General features: G+C 32.0%; 1 protein-coding gene across 1 annotated transcript in view; it reads right to left on the minus strand.

The window, feature by feature from the left end:
- Window positions 1–15,378, minus strand: part of LOC142349363 (uncharacterized) — a 33,016-nt gene extending 17,638 nt beyond the window's left edge. Inside the window, exons 1-2 of the mRNA XM_075400852.1 lie at window positions 15,128–15,378; window positions 12,195–12,341 (exon numbers count right to left, since the gene is read on the minus strand). Of these exons, the coding sequence (XP_075256967.1) occupies window positions 12,195–12,341; window positions 15,128–15,262 (282 nt within the window). The 5' untranslated portion in view covers window positions 15,263–15,378. The remainder of the gene's footprint in view (window positions 1–12,194; window positions 12,342–15,127) is intronic.
- Window positions 15,379–18,398: the final 3,020 nt, after the last annotated feature.

The following is an 18,398-nucleotide window of genomic DNA, read 5'->3' on the forward strand; positions in this document are numbered from 1 at the left end:
AATATAAACGAGTTGACTAATTTAACAACTCTAATGATTACATTTTGTAAGGAGAACAAATGCATACCCGACAACACCGCCGAACTTGAAAGTGAGACTGGAAAACGAACTAAAACAGAACTCTTCCAGTTATTCCTCTCCAAGTTCAAGAAGGACCTACTAAGTTACGAGCATCAGGAAACACTGGACAAGTTTGAAGTGAATGTGCCGGAACATTTATCTTTCCACAATAAACTCAGGAATTCATTCAATGTTGGTGAATTTGAGTCTTATCTCACCACAGTCAATAAAATGGAGGGAAAGCTGAATCGTTTATATCTACTGACAATTTCTGACAGAGGATACATATGGTGGAAAGTGAAACAAAATCATCAAGAAAACAATAAGGATATTCCCTGGAAAAAACTACTGAACGATAAAAGATATTCCTACTCTACTATCCAGAGTTATATCAACTTCTCTCAAGCGTGTGAAAGCTATCCCAGGATCCTAGTCTCAGCAGACTACTACTCAGAATGGAAAAAGTTCCTTACAATGTTTTTGGCAGAAGTTCAGAAGGATAGCTAGCTACAATCTAGGTGCATGCCAGAACTACAATTTTCATAAATGATAAACAAGTGATTGGTTATTGAGAAATATATTTAATATTAATATTGATATCCTTAGTGTTAAAACATTAATATATTCACCTGATTGTTAAGAGTTCAGTCAGCCTAATAATTAAAATTAAAAGTGTTCAAGCATTCTGTAGTTGCACCCTCCCCAACAGTTGCCATTAAGAAAGGTCGAGCAGCACTGCCGTAGCGTGGTAAAGGCGAGTCAACCTTTTAACAAGACCTCTCAACACTCGGCTCAAAGAAAATGTACCCTGGTACATAGAATCACTCAGTTAAACATCATAGATCAATCGTCTCCAAGGGTAAAGTCAAAATTTTAAAGAAAGATGTATCTTATTATCAATTTCTAAGCAATTTTGAGTTATTTTCAGTCCATCCGATTCTATTGAAAAAAACTTTGTGAGATGATTAACCTGATTTATTTCAATATAGTTTGGCATATTAGATATGAAATTAGGCTTAAAACTAGCTTGAGAACTTTTGTATATTAGTTTATGAAACGCATAAATTATACTAGCTATATACATTTTGTACACAAAATTGTGCATGTAATATGTATTTATAGTGGTGAATATAGTAGTGGATAAAACAAGGATTCCAACAAACAGTAAAATTTGGCCCGATTCGACATGCGCGATTAGCGTTAGGAGAAAGGGACAAATTTTACTGGTGGTTGGAATCCTTGTTTTATCCACTACTAACAACTTTTGGTAATACCAAAAATTCCAAATTATTATTCCAAAAAATAAAAAACCAAGTTGCAGAGACGTGGAGAAGTTGATTCGTTTTCAGTCAACATCCAGATGAATCATATATCTACACCAAAATTAGAATATGACAAAAAGCATTATGCCGTAATCAAAGTACTCCTTACGTTAGAGTTGGGAAATCATTTCCAATAATTTGTCGTTCTGGTGAGCATATTGTCCCCCAATTTTGCTTGAAAAAATTCTCTGTTGTCTTAATTTGAACAACCAGTACTTGGCCTGTTAGCTTCGAAAACTGTGTAGTCATAGTATAAAATTACATATTTTGGATTAGCAAGGAGGCTCTGTAATCTGCGTTTGCACATAATGATCCGGCCACGATCATCCACATTTTGATTTAATTGTTCACCAAATTAGTAAGGGATAAAAATTTAAATAACGTTTAAAAGACAACTATGTGAAAACAATAATGCTGGATTAGAGGGCCGATGAGACTTGCCATTAGTTAGAACACATGACAAGACTAACATCAAAATCATATTATAACAAACATTGATTACGACCAAAACTCGATGTCTCTATATTAAAAAAACACACAACTAACAACAAATTGAGAGTAGAGTCAGAAAATGCAAGAACTGATCTCATTAACCTTTACTTCGTTAGATCTTCACTAGATAAAATTTGAGAACTCTCAATAATGAAACTCGGTAACAGGCCGACAAAGAAGAGCAAAAGAGCAAATTTCAAAATTACGTGTCTATTTTTGACAACAAATTTGAAATTATTTAAAACCAATACCTATCAACTCAGATCAAAAATAAGGTTAAATTATACCTCATCGGAAGCAATTGAGACCTGTCATTATCCATAATAACAGACGAAAACGAAGAGAAAGGCAAACACAAAAAATATTAAAAAATAAAAAGAAAGCTGAGACGCAACCACAAAAATCATAGACTATTCGTCAAGAACACTGCATAATTTCAGATTTGAATTTTTTCAACTCAAATTGGTTAACCCGATTTTCGTGATAATGATCAAAAAATCAAACATACCGTAAAAATTCAATTTAGAACAAAACCAGATTAGGTTGCAACTGCTGGGAAAACCAGTTGTGATTGTTATGAGCGAGACAGAATCATAAGACGACAAAGAAAACAACAGTGTTGAAGTGACTAAAAATATGAGGTCTTGGAAACCATTATACTTTTAATTGACAAAAAGTTTTGAGGTTGTTGCTTGGGTCTTATTTGATCTTTAACTGGGTCTTTTTTATAAGAAAGTTTTTGTGAAAAAGACACAGAACAACCAGAAATAACAAAAAGTATCAAAAACTCACGATGATTTTATGAGAACACAATTCTAAGCTCTATAGACATCACTCAAAGCATAAAAAGGAGCAAAAAAATTGTTTGGGGCCACAATTGATGAGCCATGTCAATCATGACACTAACTTATTTTTTGACGACACTGAGAACAAAAATCGAAGAAACCAAATGAAAAGCCATTAAAACCGTTAGCTACAAACTGAAAAAAGGAAAACGATTCATTTATGCATCCAAAGAAGCTATAAAGCAAAATTTTTTAACAACAATTTGCGAGATTTCGCAGCCGTTTATAACATGGCTATTCCTAAAAATCTTTAAAAATTTTTTTCTTGTGCATTCTTTCAACGCCAATTGGAGTTCTTCTTTTTCTGATAATTTTCAAAAGGAGCAAATAACAACCTCAAATGTGGGAAAATTTCCAAAAAAAACAAAAATTTTTATGAATTTTGTGGTAAGAAAGCCAAGAAACCATTGGTTGAAAATAAAAATACTATATAAAAAGTTTTTGTCTCTCACCTAGGGTTCTTTTTGCGTTGTACACTTTGAGATTTAGCTACATGCACAAAGAAACAAGATAAAAATTGACAGACTTAAAAAGTTTATGGACATTATCCTAAAACGGACGTATCCAAAATCATAAGAAGCGATAGATAACACTTTAAGGCCTTGTATAGGTTCACAGACGGCTCCTAAGGAACTCAATTAGATCATTTTTCCAACAGACGAAGAAGCCAACTAATGTTTACGAAAACAACCTGTCAAGACCTTAAATTTCTTAGCTCTTCTCTGAAGATAGAATAGATATTCAGATCGCTTTTTTATGAAAAAGATCTGTCATTAATTGTACTGGATTCAAATATTTTTCGCAGAAATCATCATAAAGAACAAAAGCAAAACTTGTTTTTTAGAAAGACCGAGCCCCATTATAATCTGAATATTTATTGATTGTAAAAATTCAAGATGATTCCAAATTAGGTCTTAAATTTGCGCGTCCAACAATAACGTTTAGTTATTCCCTATAGATGTAAAATAGATCAATTAGTAAATGGAAAATGTCAGCAAACCAAAAAAGAATAATGCATTAATTGATGAGTTATGTTTTTTAAAAAAACCAGCTAACTCAAATTTGAGTAGACGCCTATAGAAAGCGAAAGTACAACCACCCTTTATTGCAGATTTGGTAACAGCAGATATTATGTTTCAACTTCCGGCATAATTAAAATATTCAAACAAAAGTGATACAAAACCTGTTTGGAGCTATATTTGATTGAATATTGTAAAATTACGGGCTTTCCCGGCTTTATAATAATACTACTCACAGCTCTCTATGATGATTATGTCAATCGGCTAAAACTAACTGAACAAAAAAACCATTCGAGTATATAGCTCCTCCCCTCGTAAGTAAGGCGAACTATAACAAAGGTGGAAAAACAAACTAGTAAAGTTTAGAAAGAAGAAGTCGGCTCACAAAAGTCGAGAACTGCCCTTGAATTGGCAATCAAAAAGGACATGTATTTATTTTCCAGAATAAATTTCATCCGAAAATGAATACCTATTCGTATTAAGATTTTCAAAACCATTTCTGCTCAATTTTTTGTTCCAAAACCTCTTGGGGGGAAGGAACTATAAACTCAATTGGGTTTTTTTGGGGTTTTTTTGTTCTGACAATTTTCGCCGACCGATATATTCATCGTAGAGTTTTGTGACTGGTATCATTAAATAGCCCACTCAACGTAGAATATGGAATAAAAAAGATTCTTTAGAACTTCGTTTTCCAGAGCGATATAGAACATTAAGATTGATTTGCGTTATTTTTATACAAAACTTTCCGGAAATTTTACCGCAAAAATGTTGTCAATTTTGTTAATGCAAGTTAAAATGGTTAAAAATTGTGTTGTTGATTTGATTTTCAGTGACAAAAAGGTATTGTTGACTATTTTGATTTATTTCAATAGCTAAATTTGGTAATAATTTCAAAATTCGCCGCTTTTCATCAAACATTGAAGAAAATAAGCTTCTTTGATCCACTTTGATTAAATTTGCCAGAGTTAAATACACCAAAAAACCACTTACAAGGATTTTGTAAACCTCAGGGGACTAGTCGTACTTCCATTTCTTTTTAAAGTTCTCCGGAATTAACGTTCGGCCGTTTTTTGCTCTCTTATCTCCATGATTATCAGAAACGCAGCATTTATTCATGATATTTTAATCAAAATTTTTCTATAACTATAATTTTCGAAACAATAATGTGTTCATAGTGCAATAACAGCAATGACAAGGCTCGTTTTTGTCCAATTCTGGACTATTACAATCCAAAAATAATTCAGATTGCAATAATTCGTTTTTGTAAAAAAAATCAATCTTATTTATGTTAGTTAATGAACAGGAACAAAAGATTTCAAATCAAAGAAAATTGGTCATAGGTCCAATTATTTTCCTAAGCAGTTGCAAATAAATGTTAATAGTTTTTTTCTCGAAGGCTTGTGGTCGTTTTGACCTTCAAAGTTATTTGTTTTTAATGGAGCAAGGGCTTTTTGAATTTTGCCACTATTTTTCTCTTAATTTGGTCAACGTGTATTTTTCACTTAGTTTGGTCAACTTGTATCTTAGTGCCAGCACAGAAAGAATGCTTCTTCTTTCTGCCGAATTAAAATATAATCTTCATTGCAGCTTTATGTGTTAAGCTATAATTTTCTTGCCTTGTTATTAGCAGATTTAACAAAACTTTTGTGACTTTTAACGTCAATAAACCAAAAATAAATAATGCATTAAATAATGAGTCATTTTTTTAAAAAAAACCTGCAAATTTAAATTTGAGTATACGCCTATAGAAAGCGAAAGTACAACCAGCCTTTATTGGAGATTTGGTAACAGCAGATATCATGTTTCTACTTCCGGCATATTTAAACTATTCAAACAAAAGTGATACAAAACCTGTTTTGAGCTATTTCTGATTGAATATTGTAAAATTACGGGCTTTCTCGGCTTTCTAATATTACTACTCACAGCTCTCTATGATGATTATATCAATCGGCTAAAACTAACTGAACAAAAAACCCATTTGAGTATATAGCTCCTCCCCTCGTAAGTAAGGCGAACTATAACCAAGGTGGAAAACGAACTAGTAAATTTTACAAAAGAAGAAGTCAGCTCACAAAAGTCGAGAACTTCCCTTTAATTGGCAATCAAAATGGGCATGTATTTATTTTCCAGAATAAATTTCGTCCGCAATCGAATGCCTATTTGCATTAAAATTTTCAAAACCATTTCTGCTCAATTTTTTGTTCCAAAACCTCTTGGGGGGGAAGGAACTATAAACTCAATTGGGTTTTTGGGGGGTTTTTTGTTCTGACAATTTTTGCCGACCGATATATTCATCGTAGATACTTGTGAGTGGTATCATTAAAAAGCTCATTCAACGTAGAATATGGAATTAAAAAGATTCTTTAGAATTTCGGTTTCCATCCAGGGCGATATAGAACATTAAGATCGATTTGCGTTATTTTTATTCAGACTTTCCGGAAGTTGTACCGCAAAAATGTTGTCAATTTTTTTAATGTAGGTTAAAATTGTTAATAATTGTGTTGTTAATTTGATTTTCAACGACAAAAAGGTATTGTTGAATTTTTTGGTTTATTTCAATAGCTAAGTTTGGTAATTTTTTCAAAATTCGGCGCTTTTCATCAAAAATTGCAGAAAATAAGCTTCTTTGATCCACTTTGATTAAATTTGCCAGAAATATACACCAAAAAACCACTTACAAGGTCTTTGTAAACCTCAAAGGACTAGTCGTACTTCCACTTCCTTTAAGATTGATCTGGAATTAACGTTCGGCCGTTTTTTGCTGTCTTATCTCCATGAGTATCTTAGTGCCAGCACAGAAAGAATGCTTCTTCTTTCTGCCGAATCAAAATCTAACCTTCATTGCAGCTTTACGTGTTAAGCTAAAATTTTTTGGCCTTGTTATTAGCAGATTAAACAACATTTTTTGTGACTTTTAGGCGTTTGCTCTTTATTCACGCCTTTCTCGTTTTTTCACATTGTGACATTATTGACAATTCGCATAACACATTAACGGCGTACACAAAAGCACAAATGAAATATTTAAACTTTTCAAAGGTACAGATTATGGTTTCAACGGCTTCGACACCACTTTCTGGAAGAATTTAATTGAGTTCTTTTTTGCTTTTGTCTTCAATAGTCATTTTACTTTTGTCGTTTAGTCATATGAAGTTTCTTGGAGAATGAGAGGTCTCAAAGGTTTTTTCTGGAGTATTAGATGAGCCTATATTTTCTCATTTGAGTAAACAGCCAATGGCTTTCATGACTATTCTCGTTAATTAGAGATCAAATATGACATTTTTGGCGTCGAGAGAAGGCTTGAGTGTACCAATTCTCAAAGATTTTTTCAGAGAATTTGTGATGACAGTACTGGCTTCAACGCTGGTTTCTGGAAAAAGACTTTTAAATTTTTTTGTCTTTTTGACGTTGTTTTGTGAACATAGGAACTATTCTGATTAAATAAAAATCTCAAGGAATTTCATCAGAACCTACTTAATTATTTTATTTTGTAGCTAGTGGCTTTTATTACATTGAAAGAAATGTTTTCGAAAAACATTAAAGTTTTTTTAATTTCACCTCTTTTTCGCTTTTTGTCGTTTTTTTACCTAGTGTCATTAATGAGAGGTCACATAACACATTATTGGCATTCAAAGATGGCGCCACCGAACGTATTTGTAGGGGCGGAAATGGTTTAACGGCCTCGATAGCGTTTCTTCTCAAATTACATTTGAGATTCTGATTGTTGTGTTTTTTTTTGTAACCGCAAGAAAAACTGGACAACGACAGGTCCTAATGCCCTCCAATATAGGCATCGGTGATAGTAACACGTTTGGATAATTTTAATTGATGTCTAATGATTGTCCTTACTTTGAAATTAAATTATTTTTCAAAAAAAAAATATTAGCGAATTTGCTGTTTTTTTTTCTATTTTCTAATGCGGCATTTTCTAATGCGGCATTTTTTACTCCACTGAAGTATTTGGAGACGATATTTTTGTTTATATACAATTTTTTTGAAAAATACTTGAGTTTTTGGAGTTTTCTCTTTATTCTCATGTGGATGAGCGGGATAGGAACTTTATGAGCAATAGCACATTACCGAACCTCCTTGTATAATTTGGTGTAAGCAATATTTTTTAAAGCATATATATAGCGTATATATATATATATATATATATATATTTATATATATATATATATATATATATATATATATATATATTAAACCATATGCACGATATAGTTCATAAATAAAAAACATTCCGTCAATAAAAGAGTTTTCCTATTATGCGAAGAAAATTTGATATCATTGTTTTAAAACGCGTAGCATAGTTTTATTATAATGAGAAGTATGTATTATCAATTTTACTCTAAATAGCACACACATCTAATCAACATAAAGCAAAAATAGGTGGCTTGCTTTATGTTGATTAAAATGTGTGTGCATGTCTTACAAATTCAGCGCTGTCTTAAGGTCCCTGTTCTCCGACAGTGTTATTAGACATGAATTCAGGAAAAGCCCATATATCAAATCTTTTATGTGATAGCTCAAAATTCATGAAGAACATAAGGCGCTCAAAGCAGTTTAAAACAAGCATCTTCTTATGTTGGGGACAGTTTATGGAACAATCAATTATCGCTTATTTTTCTTTATTTATCTCTAAATTTCAAACAAAAATGCTATATAACTTACACTCTTAAACGTTTTACATAGAATATTTTCAAAATTTTTTGAATCTAAATACGCATTCTGTATTTTCTTTGAGTCAATTTGAAAAAAATATATATTTTTTTAAATGTTTCTTATATAAATTATCTAACTATAGTCTAGATTTGGGTGTTCAATTGCTAACTTGTTTGTCTCTTAAATTGATTACTCTTACTTTCGGTACTTTTGATTTGATAAACAAAGCTCTATTCCTGATTAAGTTACCACTCAGGTGTTCTTCAACTGCTACTCAAAAATGAACATGGTTAAAATTAATTGGCAATTGTTTAACCATCGCGCAGAGTAGATTTTTGAGGTCATGACGACTTAACAAAATATCAAATGAATATTTTTAGATATCAGAGTTTTGCTCCTCAATTGAACCATACTAAAAGTTTTTTAGAGAAACCAATAATAAGAGATTTTTGCGCCCGGCAGAATTAAAATTTGCCGTTAACATCTAAAATGTCAGAAATGTAGCTCAAACTCTTTTACAATTTTGCACTGTTAACATGTATAGTGTTTAGTTGATAATAGTGAAAGCTATTAGCGGCGTTTTAATTTGTTTGGTATTAATTAATAATAATAATTGATGTTATCATCAGCTCACAATGACATTCGTATTACCATAAGTAGTACCCCATTCTCCAAATTTTTAAGGGTTCATTATCTGATACATTTAAAAAACAATTTGAAAAACTGAGTGGAACGTTTACGTTTTCTCGAAAACAAATAGTTTCCATCAAAACGATTAGATATCAATTGAAATCTCTAAATAGTTTTATGTTCATTCTTACTTTAATATAAAGACATTGAGCCATTAAAAACATAATCTAATCAGTAAAAATTTAGACATCAACTGCGCCTTCATTGAAAACCAATAATGAAACATTAGACCGCTGAATAATCAGACTAGGTAACAAGTTTTAAAAATTAAAAAAATACATATAGTTTTTTTTCGAAAACAATTAATTTCAAAGACATCGAAACACCAGATAGCAAATGAATTATCTTAAAAAAGCCGCAATTGAGATCATTCTTTAAGTCTACAGATTATGCCATAAACCTACAAAAATAACGGTAAATAGACCAAAATGAAAAACTAAAACCATGTTTTGCAGAAAACAGGTATTGAAGGCGTAAAAACAATAATTAACGCTCTAAAAACTTTATATATGTTAAATTTTGCCTCTTTTCAACAACAATAATTGAATATTCGAATTGTGGTTAATAATACCAGGGACAAGTAACCAAAAAAACAGTGCAAATTAAAAAAAACATCCCCATATATTTTTTAAAACATTTGATTCCTAAGTCAGGAAGAAATTTAGCTATCACTTGCAATCACAATATACTCTGAGAGAAACCGGTAACAAGGCCGTTAAAACAATAATTGATGCACCAGAATTTGTCCATACAAACAATTGTGCTTTTCTTCAAGAAAGATAAAAAAGATATCCAACCTGTTTTTATTGAGAGGTAGTAACAGGTAGACAATAAAGAACAGCGAATGGTAAATTTAAAAATATAAATCTATGTACTTTTTAAAACATTTGATTACAAAGTTATGAAAAACTGTAGCTATTAACCGGAATTAGTACACTCGTTCCTTTGTTCATCAATAAAAAAGACGCTAAAACCTGAAATTATCCAGACTCAGACTGTGTCAAACGACAACAAAAAACAAATAACGACAAAAACATAAAAAATTCAATTAAATTCTTCTGGAAGACGGTGTCGAAGCCGTTAAAAAGATATTCTATTGACAGAAAAGCTGATGTGTAGAATTGTGTTTTCCTTTTAATCGCCAATAAATTGACTTCTAACCTGTCAGTAATGTGACAAGAGCCTAAAAAGAACCTCAGTGATGAGAAAATTTCCAAAAACTTTTACAAAAGCTTGTAGTAGAGAAACCGTTACTTAAAACGTAAGACCCGCAAAACAATTAGATTTCAATCTATTGGAAGCTCCAAGGGAACATTTTTTGCTGACCTTGAGCTAGAAGTTGACCAAAAAAAGAGAGAAAGCGGCAAATCTGAGTAACACGTTGTTATTTTTCAAAATATGTATTTTTTAATGTCAAAAAGATAATAAGCTTTCAACTGAAAACCGAAAGTCAACTGCATCTGTCATTAGAACGTTTTTTTTGATAAATGTTCTTTTCTGTAACTAACGAAAAGACGAGAGAATGCGAAATTATTTTCAAAAAACGTCGAATGATTGCAATCCGTTTTTTTTGGATTTAAAGAAACAACGATTAAATCCAAACTGTTTTTTGTATTGTCGCTCATCTATTGGAAACAATCTTTTGTTCCCATCCTTAGAGGCATGGATTATTTGACAAAAATATCAATATATCAAACATAAATGATGCATTTTGCATAATTTTTGAGATAAATTAGAAAAAATACCGGCAACCGTTTAATTAAAAAACACTCCCAAAGGAGCCGCAATTAAAACCAGCTTGTTTTGGATTTAGCAAAGATTGTATCAGCTGTTTTTAGTTGTGTTTTTTAGTTGAGGTAATATTAAATAAAGGGGACTACAGAAGCATATTGCGTGCCAGTTTTGATGGAAAAAACTGAAATTTTAAAACTTTAGCAAACGCTTTTGTTAAGAATGGGATCAAACAGTTTGAAAACAGTCTTTTTATAGTCAAAACCAACAATACAAAAGTTACCAAATTTAACATATTTTTCTTAAGCAAAATCGGCAAAAATTGCATATAAATACGGAAAATGAGAACAGAAACAGCGAAAATCAGCCAATTGTTCACAAAAGCTTAAACCTCGATAACACCACGATAAAAAACAAAAATAAAAAAAACTTTTTAGTTATTTAACCTACGCTGGACGGACTTTCTAATGCTACCACTCACGACCCTCTACGATGAATATAAAGGTCGGCGAAAATTGACTGAACAAAAAAAATCCGTTTGAATTTATAGTTCCTCCCCCCTCACGACAGTGGTTCGAAACAATATCCGATCTTGGGTTGAGATAGTTTCATATCAATTCCTATCATTGATTAAAACAGTAGGTTGGTTATAATGGCATTGGGTAAAATGGCCTAGGGAAAATGGAATTTGGTAAATTGTCCTGACACCTTATTATCAATATCATTACATCCACTCTACCATTTTTCCCAATGCCACTTGTCCAAAACCAATTTCGTTTTCACCTTAGTGTTAAATTTACCAGAACTAATGATTAACTTATAAATTTCTAAGGACCAAAACTATCACAGCCGAACATGGGATTACAATTATCAGCCTAATTATAACATCATTGTAATAGCGACTGCTAATTTGCAATCAAACTATTGAACAAGAAGATCAAATTGCTTTGGGTAATTTAGCAGGGGGCATAATGGCAGGGATATATTGGTAGTGGATAAAAATATAATTGTGTAAATTGTCGTGCAACCTCGATTTTTATAAAATAAAACTAAATCATAAATGAGAGGTTTGGATTGGTATTGTTGTTTGTTGCCATGAAGTTATGGCACATTTAAGAGGCGAAAAAATGGAGTGAATTATGTTTTATAAACTTAATAGATGGATGACAGCGTTTTAAAAACTGATTTCGCTCGCGCTTTTATCTTTGCATCATTTTAGCGGTAATTGCCATATAAGAGAAATAAGAATAAAGGCAACCACTAAAATTAAAATAAATTTTGCTAAGCAGAATCCTATAAGACAACAAAACAAAAAATTGTCAAGTTTGGGCCGCAAAGACTGTATCTTATGTAGAGATTGAAGATTGACTGACCTCTATGACGAAGGTGTCATCCTCCTCTTTGGCTGTCTCCATTTGGAACAAGGCCAGATCAATGAATGGGTTCTGGTAGGCAGCAATGCACTGCATGTCAATTATAGGACACTTCTTACTGTCCAACAGATCCAGCAGAGATTGCGCCTGAAAAAAAAGAATCGAGGAATTAATTGAGCCAAATACACGAGGAATTCATTTCTCCAGAATGGCATGGCAGCGATAACTCATAGCTTACATAGATTACATAGGTATTATTTTTTCAATTATTACGAAAGTGATAAGTGTAAATTCCTATGAAAACATGTGGTCAGAAACTCCAAACTATGGCTGTTTTTATTTTTACAGCATTAAACTTATTTAGTACATTTAGAGTGGGAAAAAACCGTTCTAAAGCCACTAGATGTACAAAAGTGGTACAACTGGTAAAATCTGAAGAATGTTTAGCCAATAATATCAATTCCAAATACCAAGCAATGATTTTAATTACTTCAACGTGTTTGTTCACACTCTTAACATTCGGCAAGTATTGTTTTCCAAAGAAAAAACTTCAGCGAAATTTCACCTAGGCGCTTCAAGTTGGTATTTTTTCATACAGCGAAACTCGACAGTTCAGATGAAACGTTTGTTAACTTGATAGTGATAATTTTTTGAGAATACATTCTTGGAGTACCCAGTTTAAACCGGATGTCTATCTTGCAAGATCTTGGATGAATCTTGCAAGACGATGGCTATTTTGCAAGATTTTACAAGATGAATGGTTGAACAAAGACCTCCATATATGTTGGTCAGATGTTCAACAACATCTGACCAACAGGAAAAGAAACTCAAGAAATGAAAATCGAGAAAACGTCAAGACTGAAAAGTCAAAACAGAAAAGTCTAGACAGAAAAGTCAAGACAGAAAAGTCAAGACAGCAAAATCAGGAAAATATTAGAGAAAAAGTCTTCAGAAAAACAAAGATCAAAGTTGGTAGGACCCTTTTCTGTCGGATGCCTTATAATTATAATTTTCTGATGTTATTCCTATTAATTTTGTCGATGCCCAGATCATGTATACGCTCAAATATTGCAACCTTTTAAGAGTTTAAAAACCTTTTAAGAGTTTTTTCAGTCTAAGACTGTGTCACTAGGACGTAGGACTTTTTAATGCTAAAATGTTATATTGCAAGTCGATTGGTTATCTTGCAAGTTTCTTGCAAGAATCTTGCAATATTTTGCAAGACAGCTGTTCGATTTTGGTTGAGGGTGCTTAAAAACCAAATAGTGCCTAACTAGTTGCGCAACAAAAATACAACAAAAATACAACAAAATACTGCATCTTTGCAAAAATTACAAAAGCGCATCTATCTGATTACGATCGTAACTATTCTAAATTAAATGCTGTCCCAAAAATTGGAATATTTCCTATTTTGAAAAATAAGGAATTTTTATAGGAAAAAAGGAGTGTTAAAGAGAATGATAAATCAACACAATCGAAGATGAAAACATATCAAAATGTATATTCAGTTTGGTCTTTTATAGTTATAGTGAAACACTTTTTTCTTCTCCATTAACAAATATTTTTGGATTCGTTCACTCAAATTTCTATCCTTTGGCAATCCGTTTTTGAAATTCAAAATTTGTATGCGTTTACAAAATTTAGTTGAAAATTGACAAATTCAAAGTTTTCATCATCAAAGCGACTAAAAAAGAAGATTTTGTTTGCTCATATGGACAATTTTGATACCCTTTTTAAACTGCAGTGATGTAGAGGACAGCTTTTCAGCGTCGCAAAATCGAGTCTATTTGAACCTTGATAAATAATCAACTAAGATGTAATTGTTCATCCAGTGGTTATTTTCAATTAACATTTTTTAAATAAAATTGTAAGAAGCAAACAGTAGAGTAGAAAAATACAAATACTTAAGCTTGAATACTTCAAGAATTAACGAACAATAGAGCTAAACTAAAATAACGGATCAACAGCAATAATTTTTATTGCTGAAATAAAACATAGTAAAAGGGTCCATTGCCATAGACCCAGACAGTTGTAACAATAAAGTTCAGCACATTAAAAAATTCTGTAAAAATAAGCCCCAACCTCGCACAGATCAGTAGAGTTCTGGTTTGTTTTCACAAAGTAAGAAGATGCATGAGAAGTTAAAACAAAAAACCGTTCTTTTTTCAAAATTTTCTGTTTTTTGAAAAGTTAGCTGTCATCCAAAATAAGTCTCTGTTTGCAACAACAAGAATTGTAAAAACAAAAACTTCTGCGCCCTTGAGGACAAAATGGAATATAAAATGGAAGCATAAAAGCCTTGCGGGAAAATGTTAATTACAAAAAAGAATTAAAGCCGCCCGGAAATGTTAATCAAGTCAGCTTTGACTTAACAAACAAGTATTCAGAAACAAACCAGAAAACTTAAATTAAATCCGCCCATTTGTTAAGCAACAAATTTTTCTTCCATTAGTTTCCAAAGAGCGGAAAATTTTAATTTAAATTTTCTCGTTTTTCTCTAAAAACTTTTTGTGCAGCCAAAGCTGCGTTTCAGAGATGATGTTTCAAATTTCTATTTTACATTTTTCTGTAGAAATTTTGTTCGCTTCGGTATTAAATTCTATTTTGTCGTCAAAACTACTGAAGTTTTCCAAAAAAATAAATTGCAGACATATAATGCGAAACAATTCGCGCATTGTTTTTACCAACGCAGACCTGTTTTGGATGACTGCTGGCTGAAAAATTTTGATTTTAAAAAAAAACAGTAGTTTCGATTCTCATTACTGTTTCATCAATTTGCGACGAAAAATTATGTAATCCAAACATTAATCAACGTAAATTTTTCTTTAAGTTCATAACATCGAACTATAAGTTTACCTTTTTTTACTCCGTTAAACTGTAAGTTTCGGGCGCTTTCCAGCCATTTAGTTTTTTTTTTCGAATCAATTACTAACCAAATCTAAGTTGTTCAAGCCTTCCTTGCACTTGACATCCTTGGCTATTTGCTTCCAGTGGTTTTTATTCGAGGCTTTTCCACTCACAGCCACAACAACACACGCTAAGGCCACTACCAAAAAACGGGTGAACATTCTGGTAACTTCAAATTTATTCTCAAACTTGAAAGAAACTCGAAATATCGGGGAGGGCGGAAATAAATGGAGGCACGAGGTAGTTCAAACTTGTTATCAGTGTTTTGTCAGCAAATAACAATGTCAACTTAACGACTTAACTTGTTATTACAATTAACCGATAAGTAGTTGTAAACCCACAGGCCTTTATTCACATGATAGCGCAGGTTTGTTTTAACTGTAGTTATCATAACTTATTAATCACACCTTTGGGGGTTGGCGCACATTGAAGTTGGCTTTTTGTTCACTCAAATTGGCGACCAGGAGCAATGCAAACATAGATTGAAGGGGCCAGCTATCCTGCCGGGACAGCGAAAGGTCAACAGTTAAGTGTTTGATTAATTCCGCAATTTGAATTAAGAACAAACATAGTATGGCAGCATTTATGTCTTCGTGCCAACGGTGCAGGTCAGTTTTGGTATAATTAACTTCGATAGTCCGAGCAAGATTTCGAGAACAATAAAGTTTCAAGATAGGGGGCATGTGTTTAGCATTGAATGAGTTCTTAGGTTGTAACGGAAAGACAAGAACAGAAATCATAAAAGATTAAAATTAGGCATGCTACAGCGACGCCGAGCGTGTGATGAGCTAGGAATTATCAGCAATTCCTGTTAAAAGAACTAATCTTTACCATAAAATAGATTCTGCTTAAAATAGTTTTATAATTAAATGGTCAAATTTATCTGTAAAATCAGCACAAAACTTACTCAAATGTTATGAGGAGAGCAAGTCGCAAATGAACACCAATTTATGTACGAACTTCAAGACAATCGAAAGTAGCGATGTTTCACCTTTCGCAAATCTTACAATAAACCAACATTTAACAAGAAAAGCTAACTATTCACGACTTAAAAAAACAAAAGTTCAACCATTAATTAACTCTGGTCTATTTTTCTCAAGAAAATTGTCCAATTAATTTTTTTTATGATATGAGTAATCGAGATTAAAAAGGTACGTGATATAAAGAAAGGTTGACTAAACCTTGCTGCTGACGCACTTGATATTTCTTTTCTGGTTTAAAATGGATCTTTTCCTCCAGAGTAACGTTTGAGGGAAGTGAGTTCATAAAAAAAAATTAATGGTCGGATTTGAATTTTTTGATAAAAATGACAGAAACCAATTGGCAGCAAAAACTAGGAAGAGGCAGAAGTGCAGGAAAGATAAAATGATTCATCACTGCAAAAAAACTATTGAAGCGAAGCGGTCAGGTTTTAGAATTATTCATATCGCCTTCAAAGCAAACTGCTGAAAAAAGTGATCGATTTGAAACAATTGCTTGCTCAAAGTTGCAAAAGTCTGCAGTCATAGATTAATTGTTCCGACCCCCTTTAGTGGGGGGAAGAACTATATGCTCAACTGGTTTTTTTTCGGTCAATTTTCTCCGATCAATATATTTATCCTACATACTAGTTGTGAGTGGGATCATTATTGAAAGATCATATAAAATTGAAAGATTTTTTGGTTTTTCCCTTTCTACCTGGAGGTTTAAAGTATTGTGAGCATTAGGCTCACGTTGTTTTGTTCACATTTTTCATAACTTTTCACATTTTTTTCTTAATCTGCTTGAAAGTTGATATGTATTTTACTAAAAAAGTTACAAATCTTAACAATAGTCTTGTTCGTTTGAAATATCAGCATAAAGGAGAGTTGCTAAGTTGTTTGAACCAACCCTTTTCATCTAAAAATTTTGAAAAATTGGCCTACTTTTAGTGTTTTTGTATTTCATGAAAGATGGCACCAAATATGCCTCTTTTTCCAAACTTACTGGTAGTGCAGACATGAAAATCGCTGACACGATCATAATTTACACAGATGGTAACTATATTTTACCTCTAGTTCTTATGACAAAATAAAGCTCCCAAAAGCCTGATCGTAAATTTTTTAATGAATTCTGGAGTTTTAAGAGCATTCGTCGTTTGTTTGTATTCTTATGAGTGAGTCTAAATATTCAAAGGTCTTATTTGTCATTTCGGGAGATACCAAAAAAATCATTTAAAGCTTTAAGTTGATACCTATTGGTTTTTTGGCTATTATAACTCGATAATTATTGAAAATTAGTCAACATTTGATATAATAAAAATTTTTGAGAAGTTAGCTATTTCGTTAAGTTTTGGAACTTTTATCTGCTTTGACGCAGGGGCAGCAATAGCAACACTAGTTTTGGTCTAAGTGTTGAATTTTGCAGTTCAAAAATTTTGCAATGTAGCGCTGTTTTTAGCGCTGAAGAAAAATGTTCGCCTTTTTTATGTAGATTAAAGACCAGAATAATATCAAATCACAGCTCAATAATCGGCAAACTGAAAGTTGTTGAACAAACCATTGAAGGACAATAAACATACTTTAAAAAATTCAGCCAAACGTTACTTTTTTTGGACTTCAAAACTGTGTTTGCGTAACATTTTGCGTTGTTACTTTATTTGTTGTTTTGCAGTATTTTGAATGAGCCTCAGTATTTGTTGTCCAAAAGCAGCAGCAAGTTGGCCTATTCATTTTAGTTAAAAGCATGCGGTTATTAATTATGATATATAAAATGTTTTCAAAAACTATTAGTTTTTCACATTTTCATTTTTTGTGTCCATTCTGTCACCTGGTAGCTTTATCCAGCAAACCGAGAGATCACATTCTTCTCCATTGTAGATAAACTATAGTCCAAATTAACGTTTTTTCACACAAAATGCAGTTTTATTACATTGCAGTTATACCACGCTAAATTATAGTCCAAATTGCAGTATTATTGCAATTTTATCACTATAAATAATGGTTTTCTTCTCTTTGATTTTTTTCTATTTCTGTAAATTTTTATTTAATTGATAATGATTTTAGATCATTCGACTCTGTTTATTTGCAAAAAGGTCACTTTTAGTTTGTGTGTTTCTATTTGCTTTTTGGTATTTATGAGGCACTTTTCCTTAACTTTTTTTGTTTAAATGTTAACTGTTCCCAATAAGACCAGGTCCTATTTCATTTCTGCCTGACTGCAAGTCAATTTATATATTTTGGGTTTCATTTATTTGATGCTATTTGATTTAAGTACTAATTTTTTTTTAAAAAAATAGAAAAGGCAAGGAGTTTTGATTGTATTTAAGGCCCGTTGCCT

The sequence above is a fragment of the Convolutriloba macropyga genome, chromosome 1, assembly GCF_964194025.1.
Source record: "Convolutriloba macropyga chromosome 1, txConMacr16.3, whole genome shotgun sequence".
NCBI lineage: Eukaryota > Metazoa > Xenacoelomorpha > Acoela > Convolutidae > Convolutriloba > Convolutriloba macropyga.